Source organism: Dicentrarchus labrax, unplaced genomic scaffold (assembly GCF_905237075.1).
Source record: "Dicentrarchus labrax unplaced genomic scaffold, dlabrax2021, whole genome shotgun sequence".
NCBI classification, from domain to species: domain Eukaryota; kingdom Metazoa; phylum Chordata; class Actinopteri; family Moronidae; genus Dicentrarchus; species Dicentrarchus labrax.
Genome location: NW_026136719.1, coordinates 7,443,944 through 7,456,737, shown reverse-complemented (window position 1 = coordinate 7,456,737; position 12,794 = coordinate 7,443,944). Strand labels below are relative to the sequence as shown.

General features: G+C 38.4%; 1 protein-coding gene across 2 annotated transcripts; it reads right to left on the bottom strand.

Moving 5' to 3' along the window:
- Positions 1–1,275: 1,275 nt before the first annotated feature.
- On the bottom strand, positions 1,276–11,491 carry pamr1a (peptidase domain containing associated with muscle regeneration 1a). Of its 2 annotated transcripts, none has more exons than XM_051378912.1 (11): positions 11,076–11,491; positions 10,168–10,329; positions 9,670–9,795; positions 8,280–8,394; positions 7,324–7,541; positions 5,709–5,906; positions 5,412–5,606; positions 4,990–5,056; positions 4,585–4,847; positions 3,181–3,521; positions 1,276–2,202 (listed from the first exon to the last, which is right to left on the bottom strand). In XM_051378912.1, the coding sequence occupies exons 1-11, from the start codon at positions 11,179–11,181 to the stop codon at positions 1,630–1,632; spliced, it is 2,364 nt and encodes a 787-aa protein (XP_051234872.1). In that variant the 5' UTR covers positions 11,182–11,491; the 3' UTR covers positions 1,276–1,629. The 2 variants fall into 2 exon arrangements, with proteins under 2 accessions (XP_051234872.1, XP_051234873.1); XM_051378913.1 differs by having other exon boundaries at positions 1,276–2,199; positions 11,076–11,489.
- Positions 11,492–12,794: the final 1,303 nt, after the last annotated feature.

The following is a 12,794-nucleotide window of genomic DNA, read 5'->3' as shown; positions in this document are numbered from 1 at the left end:
CAGAGGGATGGGGATTTGAGATGAGAGGTCAGTACCTCCTCTCAGGTGTGGGTGGGGTGTTCTCTCAGTTAAAGAGTAATAGATTAGCAGACTTTCACCCCATTTTTAGCATCATGACATCATACAGTAAGATAGTTCCCTTAGTTCAAAACATTAAGGCCCAAGCCCATAATGTCAACTTAAATGCAACAATTCTAAAAGGTCATGAATGCATCTGTATTTACATTGCATTACTAAATTTTTCATGTGTTTTACTCATGTGGTTCTGTGTATGATTTTTGGATGCGCAGTAGAGTCACTGATGTCATTTTGTTCATAGTTGAAATACAATCATCAGTTTCTTTTTTTTCTTGCCATTGAGTTTGCAAGCTGCAAAGACAGACTACTGAGCTACTCATTGTTTAATTGGCCGGGCTTAAAAGGTGTCCTGCACAAAGCCGCAGAGAGTCTGCGTCTCAGGAGTAAGAGCTAAGTTTAGCAAATCCTCTCAGTGTGTTTCTCAATGACAGCACATGTTGGAGAGTCTGCAGAGAAACTCACGAACGCATAACCTCACATGCAAACACACCACAGACACACAGGTACTGTGCATATTTACTGTAACAGATGAACATGCAGTCTGTACGCGGTGTACAGCCATGCACGTGCCCACAAGCATAGCTTGGAAAAGCATGCAAATAAGGGAAATGAATGTCTCATTGCATTATAAATGATAGGCTGTTTTAATGTTGGTGCTTCTTAATAGACAAATAAAATATGCACATTTGGAATTGGAAACTGTGCATGCAAGCTGAATAACAAATGTCCTGATATAAACTTTGCAGAAAATAAACATATGCACATTTGCACACGTGCCTTACGTTGCTGCTAACGACTTATCCTTCTTAGAAAATGTTTATCTCCAGTCAGAGATAGTCAGAGGTCAGAGACTTGGAGCTGGAGACAGGACCTCTAAAGCACCTTTTAGATTTGGCTTTGGAATGTATTTAAGTTTCTTATTATATTATTAGTTAGTTCATAATAGCAATAGTAGCTTAATATTCAAGCAAAAGTTACAAAGTGCTGTTACATGGAATGAAACACAGGAATAAAGCACAAACAATACAGCAGAAAATGAATGACAAAATAAAAACAAATCTGACCTGATGATGCTGGTAAACTCATTTTTGGTTTTAAGCGTGGGTCTGGAGACATCTAGAAGCACACAGTGCCTAAAGATGTCAGTAAATGTAAAAAAAGCTTGACACTACTGAGCATCAAAGACTCAAAATGGCATCTAGAGAAGAACCATTTTTATTTTCCAAATTTAATTCTAAAAAATGCATCTCACAAACACATGGTGACATTCAAACATCATTAGTATGTGGGTGTGTATCTCAACTAACTCACATTGAGTTGTTTGAAGTGGGGGTAGCCAAAATACAGAACAATAACATGCACACATAAAAGATACAGGTAGGGTGCCAACATATCTCACTTTATATGATATTGACACAAAATGATCACAGCAAATGTTGTGTTCTCTCTGTCTTCTCCATCTCCACCATTTCCACCAACTGTGAGATTTACAAAACTGGAAATAAATGACCATTTAAGAGAGTTAAGTTGAGGCATTTTGAGAAAGAAAATCTACATGTTTTTCTCTATCCAGTCTCGAAAGTTGGCTATTCGTATCTGAACTGTGTAAGTATGTTGGTGGCAATTATTTTCTTTATAGCTGAAACTCTCTAAACCAAGAAGCTCCCAGTGTGTGCTGGAGACTCCCTGAGTCCCTTCGTGTCCTGACAAGATACCACTTGTGGATGAAATCACAGCTGCCACGGTTGTGATGCCTGGAACAATGCTGGGACAAGGGCTTTGAAGACTGGACGGCTTCCTAATGACACACAGTGTATTGTCACCAATCAGTGTGGTGTGTGCTCCTCCTTGAGCAAATTCTCTTTCGCATTGCGAAACATCGTCCAACTCAACAAGTTTCGTCTGGCTTAAGGGAGTGTAGCGGCTCAGGTGGCTGTAATCGTTTGGTAAAATCCACCTCGCAGTGTAAGCCTCCTGCGCTGTCACCTCTCCTCCTTGCACTTTGGGTAGACACACTGGCAACACACTCTCACTAATCTTGGCCTTGTCTTTTAGCTTGAGTACAGCCACATCGGAGTCTGGTGCAAAGTAAAAGTTTGGATGGACTAAAATGTCTGAAACCTGCTGAGACAGAAAGAGAGAAAGAGTGAAATTAAATGACTTTAAGTTAGAATACCTGAGACAGCCTGATTCCACAAATAATGTGCCATGTTTTGTTGTTTTTGGAATATCTGTCAAGATCAGATAATATGCGCCAAGATGCGCAAATATTTCAAATCCAAGTCAAATATAGTTGTATCTGGGTAAAGCTTAAAATGCACATCAAAATGCCAAAGGATTTCTTCCAGTACCATTTACAAACAAGAACCTATCCAGAGGATTATATCTATTTAATGAAGATTCCTTGCTTAATACTTTATCATGCATCTGCTGTTTGGTATATTTTTCAGTCATGGGAAACTTTTGTGCGCTCTCTGACCTGAAAATGAAAAGATTTAAAACCATTGTAATACTATAATAAGCATGGTTTTGGTAGTTTTCATGTGAAAATAAATGTAAGCTTCTAGGATTAAAATAGGATAAAAAAGGTTAAAAAGCTTTGTATCTATCCAGCCAATTAGGGTTATTAGGGGAAACTGATACCATGGTATGAAAATTGACACTGACATGGTTAGCATACTGTGTAAATTTTCTTATTATTGTTCCTTTAAGGGTAATTGTAACTAATGATAATAATATGTGTGTAATACACCTTTCTGAGATGGCCATCTTACAATGAAAATCAAATGCCATTGCAACCCAACAACCAATGTTTTACCACCATTTAAATTAATATTTCAGTTAAAAAAATATGAAGTAATTTAAATTCTATTGACAAACCTCAAAATTTAAGAAAAGTTTAAGCCTTTAAACTTTTTTAACCTTAGTATCTTAATGCAAATTAATGTTAACAAGATGTCTAGATAGATTCATGCTTGCTGATAAATAATGTGACTTTACATGGTATTTTGTGTGGAAGACTACAAACTCATCTAACAAAAGCAAAACGATTAAGAAAATATAAAAAACCTGATGGACTCTGACTAATAAACTGTGTTGTACCCTGAGGTGGTGCAGGCTTTTTGGCCGATCCTTGGATGTCTGGTACCGCATGCCTATGACAACCTTCACTTGTGCTGGGTGAAGGGTCTGCTGCATGTCCTTGTCTACCACACACTGAGCTGGCACCAGGACACTATGCTGGGTGAGTAGAGCCCCGCTGCAGGCCAGGTACCAGAATGTGGACTCCTCTGAGGCCCCCTGCTGGATAGATGTGGTTAATCCACGGGGCCTTTGGGTGCTGGCAGTATGATCAGGAGGCGATCGGATATAGATGGCTGCATGCCACGGCCACTGAGTGTCTTTGAGGTTGTGTAGACTGAAAGTGTCGAATTTGCCACACACTGTGGGAAGATAACAGTCAGGGAGAGAGAGAGAGAGAGAAACAGCGTGTCAAAAAATATGATTTCATAAGAAACTGGCTCTAAAAAGAAGCCAACATGCACAATAGCAGACTCCTGCTTGACCCGAATGGACAATGGGGGTGTCGGGCATTTAAAGGAGTAGTTTGACCTATTGAAAAATCAGCCTTTTTGTTTTCTTGCAGAAAGTTTGATGAGAACACAAGTTTTGAAAAGAGAAAGGCTAGCTGTTTTCCCCTGTTTTCAGTCTTTATGCTAAGCTAAGCTAGTCGGCGGCTGGCTCTAGCTTCATATTTACCAAGCATATTTAAAGATTGAGAGTGAAATCAATCTTTTCATCTAACTCTCTGCAAGACAGAGAATGAGTGGATTTCCCAAAACTATTTCTTTAAAGTGAGCATATGTAAATGTTGCTGAACAACAGCCACTGTGGTCACAAGTGAGAGGTAGTACATGTAGAAAATAGAAAATAATCTGGTCTCAAAAGGTCCAGTCTGTATGATTTAGTGGCATCTAACAAAAAAATGCAAACGCCCCTATCTTGAGCCAGTGTTTGGTTTGTCCTTTCTGGCTACTGTAGAAACATGGTGGTTAAACATGGCTTACTACATAGAAGGAGACCTGTGGCGTCTGTAGATATTAATGTATCATTCTAAGGTAATGAAAACACAACAATTCCTATATTCAGGTGATTATACACTAATGAAAACATACCTATGAATATTACCATATATTCCATTTCTGCCAATAGAGCCTCCTGAATTTTACTGGACCAAGACATGTTGGTCAAACTTCTGTTCCCAAGGTCAAGAATGAACTTTAACACTCAAGAGTCATAAAATCAGCAATATAATGCTGCTTAACTTACCAAGCAAAATTTGTATAATATTTTTTACTCACATTTTCTAGCATAAGCCACCATAAGGTATTAGTAAAAACCAGACCAACTCATGCCTTTTTAGCAGCAATATTTAATTCAAATTCATCATTTGTTAGAATAAACATACATTTCTGTTGGCTGGGTGTACACTGCAGCTGCTCTCACCTGGTGAGCAGGAAACATGGCGTCCACTCCATCTGCCAGTCTTCAGACAGGTGCGTCGGGAGCTTCCTGTGTGGTGGTACAGCGGGGAGGCACACTTGTACTCAATGCTTGTGTAGACTGGATGAAAGCCACGAGGAAGCTCCACAAAGGCGGTGTCATCTTTGTTTGACTGTTTGTCGAATGTAAGTGGAATAAAACCAGCTGACAACAAATCGTGCATGTTGTACCTGGATGAGAATTGGAGTCTTTGGTCTGGATTCTCTCTGTTGAAATAAAAAAGTTTGTCGTTATAGTTTCTTATCCGCACTTGAATAACTTAATGAGGGAATACTGTTACCAATGTGAGCTACATCCACCACCAAAATAGCAAACATTAATCAATGCATATAGTGTCTTAGTGGCTACCTTGATATCAGATGTGGTTTCACAACACTTTGTCGCACAAGTCCTGACACTCTGGGCTCTCGACATGCTGTAGAGGAAAATTAAGAATCAGTAACATGAATAATCGTGAGCATGAGGGTAAGTTATTCAGTGTAAATAGGAAAAATTATGTGCAGAAAATAAAAGTAACACACATTTATTATAAAGAAACCATTCCTGATGCAAACTAATGACACACTGATCGCAGTGTTCTAATTGCTAAATTGTTACTTATTCACATGTTGTGTAGATTTCTGCATACATTAGTCAGAAAAACAAATAGCAAGACTAACTGTATGTTGGAAACATTTTTGCTGTCCTCACATAGTAATACAGTAGAAAAATATGCTACTTTGTGTGTAACAGTGTGTTCCCAACTTTAATCTGTTTTTGAAAACAGCTACCTCTCACACACTTGGGCAGCCTGCCACTCCAGGAGCCATTAGAGAAGCAGGTACTCTGGTGGTTTCCACTCAGCATGTAGGACTTTTTGCAGAAAAACTCGATTGTCTCTGCACCTCCAGCTCGGTCAGGAACAGATCTGTGGTAGCCATTGAGCAATTTGGGTGGAGGGGAGCACTGGACTCTGCTTGTTTGGCCTATATGAGTATGTATTTGAACAAGAAAACTCCTCAGATAAGAGTATTATATTGCTTTTATATTGTACAAACAACAGACATGAAGACCTGGTGAAAAGGTACCTTTTACACATTTGGGAACAGTGCCACTCCATGTGCCATTAGGCAGACAGTTCCTCTGCTGGGAGCCGATCAGTGTGAAAGTTGAATGGCACCGGTAGTTTACAGCTACAAGCTCCTCCTTTGGACCATGTACAGGCAGCAAATATCCATTCTCTGGTTGCTCTGGGAGTGAACACACTGGATTCTTGATGCCTGAAACTATTGAGAAATGTTCTGGTGATAAATGAAAGACAAACACCCACTGAACCAGCAGCTAAACTGAATAAAGATACCCAAGTGTTAAAATGTTACAGTTCATTAAATTTACAAACATGGTTGCTATGGTGTGCTATGTAAATATGTATTTTTGCTTTAAAAGTCATACATTAGATGAGTTACCTCTTGCTGCTGAATTATATCAATACCTGATGAGATTTAAACCATCATAGGATAAGCAACCAGGTGGTGCATTGTTTAAAGTTTTCTAGTGAGACCGAACTTAATTTTGATAATTATTTTAGATTTTAAAAAGGTTGTGGTGTGTGTGGGGAGGTAATGAGGCTTTTTTTTTGATACGCTGAGGGGAACTGGTCTACCAGAGGGGGCAGTATTGCCAAACACACACTAAAGCCCAACCCATGAGGTTTATCTATCTAGCGGGGCTGTTTTTGTGGCTAAGAATTGAGTTGACTTTTGACAAATTTAGCTTAGCATTTTATTTGTCATAGCCTCCAATGAAAGCAAAATACTTGAACCAAAATTACAGTCAAAACCGTCTTAACTAACAATCCTGGGCATTGTCTTACTTGAGCTCCAACAAAGGATGGCCTTTAATTTCCCTAAATGAGAGGCAGTTTTAAATACTTGCATCTCAATGGTCAACATATTTGTGACTGAAATTTTATCTTTGAGATGATACTTGTATTTGTCTGGATGAAGAAAGAGAGCACACAAGCTGCTTTTAAACCATTAGCATATGTAAAAATGACCCTAGGACAGTGCTCTTAGGGAACCCACAAGTTTTAGGTTTTTAGTAAAGAGAGAAAGACAGAGACTGAGATACACAGCAACAACAATAGCAAAAACTATACTAGTAGAAATTACTAATAATAATGATGATGATGATGACGATGTACCACTATATGTTCAGGAGCCAGGAAGATTTAATTTCCAGGAGAGAAAAGACTGGCTAAATGAGATGCAAGTTGGATGCATAACTTGCTTCAAAGAGGGCAAATGGAGAGGGATGAGTATGACAAATGTGTGTCGCTGACTGTCCGTCTTGCATTACTGCCCTGCATAGGAGACTGCACAACTACAGCAGAATAAAAGAAAAAGGTAAGGAACAAATAGAGTGCATGCAAACAGAGAGAGGTGAAGCATGTAGCAGAGTAGCAGCACAGAGTATCTTTCTTGTCATGTATTCATGATATATTTATCTGAACTAAATACATACAGCATATTGTGAATATATATTAAACTGATACATTATTAGTCATTTTATTTGGATTCCACCTCACACAATGCATCAGCTGAGCGTGTGAACCACAATGCATTATAATGTTATTGAGTCCAACAATGCTGCTATGGACTGAGGCAAAGCAGCATTCACATTAATAACAATGGTTGTACCTGCCTGAACTCTCCTGAAAAGTAAGAACAAAGCCATCAAAGTTGTTGTAGCCATCTGAGGTGAACAGGATGTGCAAGAAATTCCCAGAGCTTTTTATTGGAGGAGGCAGCTGGTCCCCACAAAACCGGCCAAACACAGGGGAGCTCAGACTGTGGCCATCACGCACCTCAACATAGTCATAACCGCAGTTATGGTCAGACTCCAGACTGAGCTGTGAAAACCTGCAGCATATCCAAAGAGAAGTTATGTTTAATTGATTTTTCAATCCAATTCAAAATCCTAATCTTCTAGGTGCTCATACAGGGCTATCCACTCTGCTTTCACCTCAACGTCAGCAGAGGTTTGCCAGTTGTGATGGTCCTATAACTTTAACGTTCACTTCTTCGTCACATTTCTTCACATATTGGAATAATTTCACTCTTTTTGCATCTGTCTCTTCCACTTTTTTATCACTGTGTAGACATTTTTTCTATGAGATAGAACTTTTGGCTATACACACGTGACACACATTTCTGACTAAATTTAAGAGTACAAACCTTTTCTCAACTGTTTGCTTCAACACCAGCTGACAGTGACAGAGTTGGTCTTCTATTTGGCAAATTGCAAATTGAGGTGAAGTATGCCTTAGGCTTGTTTCAAAAAGCAGATTTCTGAGTTAACTGCACTGAATAAAAGCTGTCACAGGTTGTCTTATACTGGTCACACTGATACAGCTAAATTTATCACTCTAGTAAACCTTGCCTTGACTTAATAAATCCTTACTCAATACTACTCTCAACCATTTTATTAATGATAACATAGGCAATAAACAATTGCTTTTCTCACAATTTATTACCTGAAGCCACTAAAATTATCACTTGTACCTTTACAAATAAAAACTGTCCTTTTTTTTGTTTCAGATATTGGCTACTTTCCATATTTGTTCCATGCACATGAAAGCTTTGAAATAAGTTACCCACCTCAGCTCGATCTTGCTGTCCCTCTCCACTTGAACTGTCCATTCACATCGGGCGTTTGTTGGGTAGCTCTCCAGGGCAATGTGACCCTGAGACCGCTGAATGACACCACCACATGCTACCCACGAGAGAACTGTGATTACTTTTACTTATTAAATTCACATTCTCATCAAATGTGTGTTTTCATGGTAGCACTGAACATTTATTACTGTTCTAAGCAGGACCAGTAATGTGGCATGCTGTGTAAGAGGGCAGATAATTAAAAAAAAAAAAATAGGAGATTACGCGATCCAATAAGCCACTTCAATAACCATGATTATAAACATCATGCTGGTAGTCATGCTGGCATGTGTTTTCTTCAGATGACTAAAAAAGCAAAAGGAGATATTTGAAATTCTACAAATTGATTTCTGTCAGTTCTTGCTACTAAAAGAGACCAGGATGAGGGCTGAAATTAGGGTTTGGGTTTTTCTATTTAATTGTTAAAGGTTTTAGGATTTTAGCATATTTTAAAATGAACAAAACCCTTTTGTATGCACTGCCTAGCAAAGCATTATAAAACCATGCAGCCTATTTAATTTGGCCATGTACACCTATACAGACTGAACAGGTTGTGTAGGACAACAGAAGTTGCATAATGGCTCAATGCCTTCCCTTGTGCATATCAAACTGACAGCACATGACAGAATGGCATCCAAGTGGCAATTTCCCCTGGGCCATGACAAATAATGAATGGAAAAATATAATGAGAGTGAATAACAGGAATGGCAAACAGGTAAAGTTCCTTTCTTTCCTCTATTAATAGTACAGTGTTGCTTTACCAGTACACATTTGATTTAAATGATATGGGTATGGTAACTGCTGTAGTACAGTGCTGACAATAATGATTTCAAAAGAAAAAGAAAAACAGGATCATATATCTGATCAATATTTCAATATTTACAGAAACTAAAACTAGATTATTAGCAGTTGACTGTAGTTGTACCTTGGCAGAAACCTAAACAAAAAGCGTTGTCGCCACCAAGTGTCCTTATGGTGTATTACAAACTTGGAACACAGTCTTGATCATGATAACACCCTAAATTCTTTGTTCCACAAATTAAATTAACATTTCCTTAACTTATAATGAGCTTATAATTTCTAAAAAATAAAAAATATATGCAATGTTTACAAATGCTGCAAATATTTACAAACAGTACCACTACATGAAATCAGGTTTTCAAGAGGAATTACTCATTCAGAAGTGGTTGTGGTAGTGAAATTTACTAGAACATTGTCAGACTAATCATATAATATGGTGACTAGCCAGGTAACACTATACTGGCGAATGTAAGAAGAAGAAAATGTCAGTGACAAAAAACTAAACAAAAGGGAGGCTCAAGGTCAAACTCACTTTTACAGTCCCCTCCACTCCAGCCTTGGCGACACTCTCTACAATACTTTCCATTGACAAAGAAGTCGTCATTGGCTTTCCATGTTCCATTGTGGCATGTTTTACAGTTCTCAAACAGACTGCAGCCTGACAAGGACAAAAGCAGAAATAAGTTCAACTTAATACTGAATAGTAATATCATATGATTAAATAATATGAACACCCTATCTAATAGCTTTTTTGTTTATTGTAGTACCCTTTAGTGTACTTGTAAAAGCAAAAAGAAAATATATATATGCAAAGATTATATGCAGTAAAATTGATTAAAAAAAAGATAAAAAAGATAAATCGACCGGAAATTAAGTATTTTGTGTCTCTGACAGCAGCAGATTCTTCTTTGGAATAAACAGAAGAAGAACTGGGTGGGTAGTGTGAGCAGCAATAACAGAACAGGAGACAAAATAAGCACCAGGCAGATTACGGACAAAATAATGTCTCTAAGCAACAATGAGAGTGTACCTGGATGAAAGATACAGGGGTCACACTGATCCAGAGCATTGCGGCAGCAGGGAACAGTGTAGCCTACCCTCGACCCTTCTGAGGGACACCGACACTGGATCAACTGGTACTCACAACATGGACGACACATGACGCTCCACTCAGAGCTTGGGCAGTTGTCCCCTGTCAGAGGTGTGGAACAAAAACAAAAGACATCAAACTTAATAGATAATTGTGTGATGATACAGATCCGACTTTTCTTGTACAACACACGCTCAACATTTCATGATGACTGGACAAACTTCTGAGGTGTGAAGTCTGTCTTGGCAGGTGATTTCGTGGCAGATGATGCTATCAAGCCAAGCTGGTCTGTATACTGTTTGTGAACCGTATCTGAGACCTTAAGCTGCCATACTATACCTTGTGAGCTTTCACCCACAATGATGCATCAGGTAGAAATATGTCCCAAAATCCAACTGAAGATGGCAGTTTTTGTTTTTTGTTTTCTTTCAAACATAATCAAAATAATATGGAGCAGTGAAAATGGACTCAGCCAATTGTCATCATCACATAATTCTACCCATCAATAGTTATGGATTTATGTGCTAAATGAAATGTAAAAGCCTCCCAGATATTGAAATCTCACTGATATGTCCAATATCTACACTAATTGGGAAGGGAAATGGCTCTATACCAGCAGAAGTTATGAGTTATTTCAGTGAGACACATACAGTCTGAAGGGACAAGTTTTAGCAGCAGAAGTGACTCATCGTCATGAATAGCTCCACAGTTAGTCAGCAGTAAGCCAACAGGCTTAGTTCTTGTTAAAAGTTAGCAACATTTTCACAAAGGATTGGCCACAGGATATAAAGATTCTCCAATATTCTGTCAACCGTCAATCAGATCAGCAAAGAATGCTTTTTACTTACCGTGAGGCCAAGCTGTTACACAAAACCAGAGATTTAAGAGGAGGTAGTAGAATATGGGGTCCAGAGAAGTGGGCATGGGCACTTTCCTTGTGAGGAAAGTGAGCATGTTGGCTGCTAAGTTCACAGCAATAAACTTCCAAAGAGGTTCCAAGAAAGTAGCACCAGCTCGGAGTTATCTACAGATCTTCCTGTCTGCTCAAAAATATGATGTAACGATGGATGATGAATTCTCCCATCTCAGCATAATGGACAGAGGTCCTTAACCCTTTCCTTCCATGATGTTTTCCTTTGTGAAAGCTTGCATTTGCTTTGAAATTAACCAGCTCAAATCAGTGTTAGGTCTGCAACTAGTTCCTGTTTTCCTGCTCTCGTGTCGAGTTGAGTCTTGAGTCTAGAATGAGTGCTGCACGCTGAGTAGTAACAGGGGGAAAATACTTACTGGCAAAGGGAGTGGAAAGTGCATTTGAGGGAATAAAGACATGCTAATGAGGAAAACAGTGAAGAAAGTCCAGAGAAAAAAATTCCATCTGAGAGAGGTTTCAAAGAATAGAGGTGAATTTCACCAAAACTGCAAGTTAGATATTCAAAATCATTCTTTTTTCCAAACACTTCAAAAGCCATGTAAAAAAAAAAAAAACATATCTGCAGGTGCATCAAGCCAAATGTGTTTACTGATGCTTCATCATACACCAGCTGTCTTGCCAGACAATTTAAAAACTTCTTGGAAGACAGATAACAGATGTCCTCCCCCCGACATGTTTATGATGTCAGTTGCCATAGATCTGCCTGGAGGAATGAGGCTGACAGGATCGTCACAGCCCATTTCATGACCAAGGTTGCTTTTCCATTACCTAAGCTTTTACTCTGGAGTTTCCATGTTTTGATACCTGTTCTCATTTCTTCTCCATTAAAGCAGGCTGTAAGCAGACAGATTGAGGCTTGCAATACTACATAACTTCAACTGTTGTTTGCTGTTTATACGGACTTTTGAATGTTACTTTGTGGGATATCTGATATTTTCATTATATGATATTACTAAGGATGAGATTGCAAAATGAATATTTAGCAGAGAGGATTGAGAGACTCTGGGATTTTTGGCTTACCAATACTCTTCTTTCTTTGTTTTGAGAATGTTGGTATACACATATATTAATAGTGATCTACATTACGTAAATTGTACATATCTTCATATCATATATATCATCAATGTCCTGATGAAAACCATCATGAAGGATTAATTGTTCCTTTATGATCCAATACATTTTTCCTACTTCTTCAGCTAAACCATTTACCGACTGGATTACCTACAAAATGTATTGTAGGGCTGCTTTAGCCCATTAATAGTTGGTACTTTGGAGATACATAGCTTCAGGAGAGTGACGATACGCCCAGGTGCTTGAATAATAACCAAAGTCTGCCCTTCTAAACTTTTCTTTTAAAGCTGCATTTATAGATTTTTAACCACTAGAGGGCAGAACATTTCCATAATAAGTTGACTGTGATACATCCTTGACATAATATTGCCTTACACATTAACAAATAATGGCCAGCAGATATGAAACAACAAAAAGTTCAATATTAACTCTCTTGGTTTGGTATCCACCAGTGAAAATCTATAAAGTATATGTATCTGATCTGAGCTTGCTAGGTATTTGACTTTTCTTCACAAGCTTGTTTTTATCTGTAGGTCATTTGGTGCTGGGCAGCCGGTGTGAAAAT

Excerpts from the sequence above, each read along its gene's own strand:
- pamr1a (XM_051378912.1), bottom strand. The coding sequence starts at position 11,181 with ATGCTCACTTTCCTCACAAGGAAAGTGCCCATGCCCACTTCTCTGGAC. Across the intron at positions 5,907-7,323 it reads TACTTTTCAGGAGAGTTCAG|TTTCAGGCATCAAGAATCCA; the intron begins GCAGGTACAACC and ends ATTTCTCAATAG. Across the intron at positions 2,203-3,180 it reads AAAGCCTGCACCACCTCAGG|CAGGTTTCAGACATTTTAGT; the intron begins GTACAACACAGT and ends TTTCTGTCTCAG.